The sequence below is a fragment of the Papaver somniferum genome, chromosome 3 (genome assembly GCF_003573695.1).
Source record: "Papaver somniferum cultivar HN1 chromosome 3, ASM357369v1, whole genome shotgun sequence".
In the NCBI taxonomy this organism is placed as follows: Eukaryota; Viridiplantae; Streptophyta; class Magnoliopsida; order Ranunculales; family Papaveraceae; genus Papaver; species Papaver somniferum.
The window spans coordinates 114,005,797-114,008,711 of record NC_039360.1 but is presented as its reverse complement, the minus strand read 5'-3'; the positions used below and the strand labels follow the sequence as shown (position 1 = coordinate 114,008,711).

The 2,915-nt window shown below is 35.8% G+C and overlaps 1 protein-coding gene across 1 annotated transcript; it reads right to left on the bottom strand.

The window, feature by feature from the left end:
- Positions 1-1,720: 1,720 nt before the first annotated feature.
- On the bottom strand, positions 1,721-2,538 carry LOC113361557 (60S ribosomal protein L36-1-like). Its single transcript, XM_026604761.1, has 3 exons — positions 2,437-2,538; positions 2,151-2,305; positions 1,721-1,831 (listed from the first exon to the last, which is right to left on the bottom strand). The coding sequence occupies exons 1-3, from the start codon at positions 2,536-2,538 to the stop codon at positions 1,807-1,809; spliced, it is 282 nt and encodes a 93-aa protein (XP_026460546.1). The 3' UTR covers positions 1,721-1,806.
- Positions 2,539-2,915: the final 377 nt, after the last annotated feature.

Genomic DNA, 2,915 nt, shown 5'->3' with positions numbered 1-2,915 from the left:
TAATTTTATGATTGCGACACGTGTCATATTTGTCACATTTATTTTAACGGCTATAACTATTACTGAATCCTTGCAACGATTATTTCACAGACACATGTCTTTTTTGTCACGATAAAAGTAACATATATTAACGTTGCCATTATTTTAGAGTACATACTCATAGGACACCTGTCATCTTCTTGTCACGGATTTTGTAACGATTAAACTGTGACTCTCATTTGTAACAACAGTAAGATGATGACACGTGTTGTTTTTACTTCACAATTCTTGTCACAGTTATCTCCGTGACAATTCTTTCAGTTACAATAAAAAAATGGGTCTCCCAGATCATTTTCATGGACTTGAACTTCCAGTTTACAGGCCTATAATACAACTAAAAATAAACCTGGAACCCAGGCCTACAATTTCTTATTTTTCAATCTGCAGTGCAGTTCATGCATTCTCAAAAGAAGATTCATACATTCATTACGAACATAAGTACAACAGAATCGTTCCACTCGTTATGAAATTTAACCCAAAACAATTCAAAGCTAACACTCTTAGTTGCGATAAAGCAATACAGCCCTTTAATGACACGTAATCTATCCAGCATGTGCCTCACCATCAAGCCTTTAGTATGTAAACCCAATCTGAAGAAAAAAATGGTATTCAAAAACCAATGACTGACAGGATGACCGATTCAATCATTCAAGAAAGTGAAAACAGATTCCGTAAAATTTTATTAAGAGCAGTAATTGTACGCTTTCCTAGTGTTGGCTTGAGCCTTGAGAGCAAGCAGTTTTTGGCAACTGAAATAACTTGGTACCGGTTTGGCCACTCGTCATTACTGGAGATTAAGAGGAATGCTAGTCACTAACTAGCTAGCACCTAATCTAGGCTCCGCGTAATTTTCATCTAAATGCCAATTTACAGCATATCAGAGTCTTTTTGTTCAGGAAAGCTTACTACTCTTCTCAAACACTCCAACAATAGAAGGTTCACATCAGATTAGTATCACACCACACTGAAGTAATCTGTCAGTGAAGTAATCTTTTGCCTACATTACGAAAAAACAGAAACTGACCATCTTGTACCATCTAAAGCAGTGATCAAAGTTATGATACAAAGATTCTTACTTGAGCCAAGTAGTTCACAAGTTGCTCGCTGGCGGTGCAGGGCATCCATATTTCCAAATGATCTACCTTATCACTGTTTAAAAGCTTTCCATTAGTGAGAAATCATAACCATGCCCATGAGGCACTCATCATCCATGATGTATATTTGTAAAATGCTCATCCCATTGAAATTCCAAATAAATTAGACAGTGCATATGGCATTGCTCAGAATGATGAAGAATAAAATAAACAGGATGCTCAGAATCAATTATATAAACAAATAATTATATCGGTGAAATCAAAATAAATCTACACTAGTTTTTAAACTTCTTTACGAAGATGGTTGCGAAATAGCTAGGCTAAGAAAATTACTAACATACTCGATCTCTTCCTTGTTACTATATTATGCAGCCATACACCTGACTAATACCATCGCTGTGAAGGTTATAATTAGGAACAGGTTCATCAGGAAATGGTGGAAGTTCATAACCATACTCAGACCTATCAAATCCTCCTCCAGAATCACCACCTTGTAATCCAAAGTACAATAGAAAACTGGACTAACAAACTTAATCTTGTAATGCAAAAGTATCAATGAGTAGCAGATAAAACTTACATTTTGTTAGCCTTCTCCTCTATTATCTTGATAAACGCCTCAACCAAGTCTACAGAAGGACAATTCGTCTCAGTTATCTCGCAATGCTTTTGATTATTATTTCTTTGAATAACTGCAGTGCCTACAAAAAGAAATCACTTTGTAAAGTATCCTTATTTATTTAACTCTTTCGCGAGCAGAAACTCAGACTCAACACTAAGAGAACTTTGTTTCAGTTATCATATCGAAAAAACACGAGAGATTTCAACCATATATGATAATGATTTTTCAAAGAAGGTACACTTCAGTCGCTCGAAACCATAAAGGACACAAGCTTTTGGCTAAGATTCCATACATGCTTTTCAACATCAGACAGTATAACCAACTATGATATTTTCCAAACATGGTGTTGCTATATAAACACACTCAGTCATTAAAAAAATACAGATCTAAGAAATTACCTCATCTTGTGGGTACCCAACTTTCGCTTAGCCACCTTAAGAGCACGCTTGTCCTTTCCAACTTTAAGGAGCTCAGTAATTCTCTTCTCATAAGGAGGAAATTCAGCAACTTCCCTAGTCAAACTCCTAACAAAAAGAACTCTCTTGTTGGTCTTCTGCAACAGCCCCATTCAGAAAAACCAAAAACAACCAATCAACATGGGGCACAAACACTGAAAAACAACAAGCAGACATCAAATAAAAATTGTTAAAACAGAACAGTACTGGGTAGAACAATGATTCGTACCCTTTTTCTGGCGGAAGGGCGAGTAGCAAGTTCTCTAGTAGTGATAATATGACCTTTGTTTAAACCAGCAAAGAGCCCACTCTTGGGCACTGTGGGTGCCATTTTACCTGCACACAACATTTCCAAAACCACATAAACACACATTAATAAACGCCTCTTTGCATCTTGTCCAAGTAAGTTCTCATACACTTACACAGGAAACAAACAAAATAGAACATAGATCTTGCTTTACATGAAAAACCAATCTAACACAATGCTTTTTGTTAACTTGTAACTTTCATTTCTCCCAATGGGTTTACAAGAACTCCGGCATTGTCTGCAAACACGAAAAAAGACCAAATATCAGACAGAAATAAAACAATTCAAATTTACAGGCTAAGCACACAGGGAAGAAAAAAAACAATAATATCATCAGAACAAATTTTAAGAGCCTAAGTAAGTTCTAATTAACATATTCAAAGCACAATGGCAGTTTCATG

Bases quoted from the DNA above. Each gene is read 5' to 3' on its own strand.
- LOC113361557 (XM_026604761.1), bottom strand. From the start codon at position 2,538: ATGGCACCCACAGTGCCCAAGAGTGGGCTCTTTGCTGGTTTAAACAAA. The intron at 2,306-2,436 runs GTACGAATCATT...GGGCTGTTGCAG, and splicing joins GCCCTTCCGCCAGAAAAAGG to AAGACCAACAAGAGAGTTCT. The intron at 1,832-2,150 runs GTAATTTCTTAG...TTCTTTTTGTAG, and splicing joins TTGGGTACCCACAAGATGAG to GCACTGCAGTTATTCAAAGA.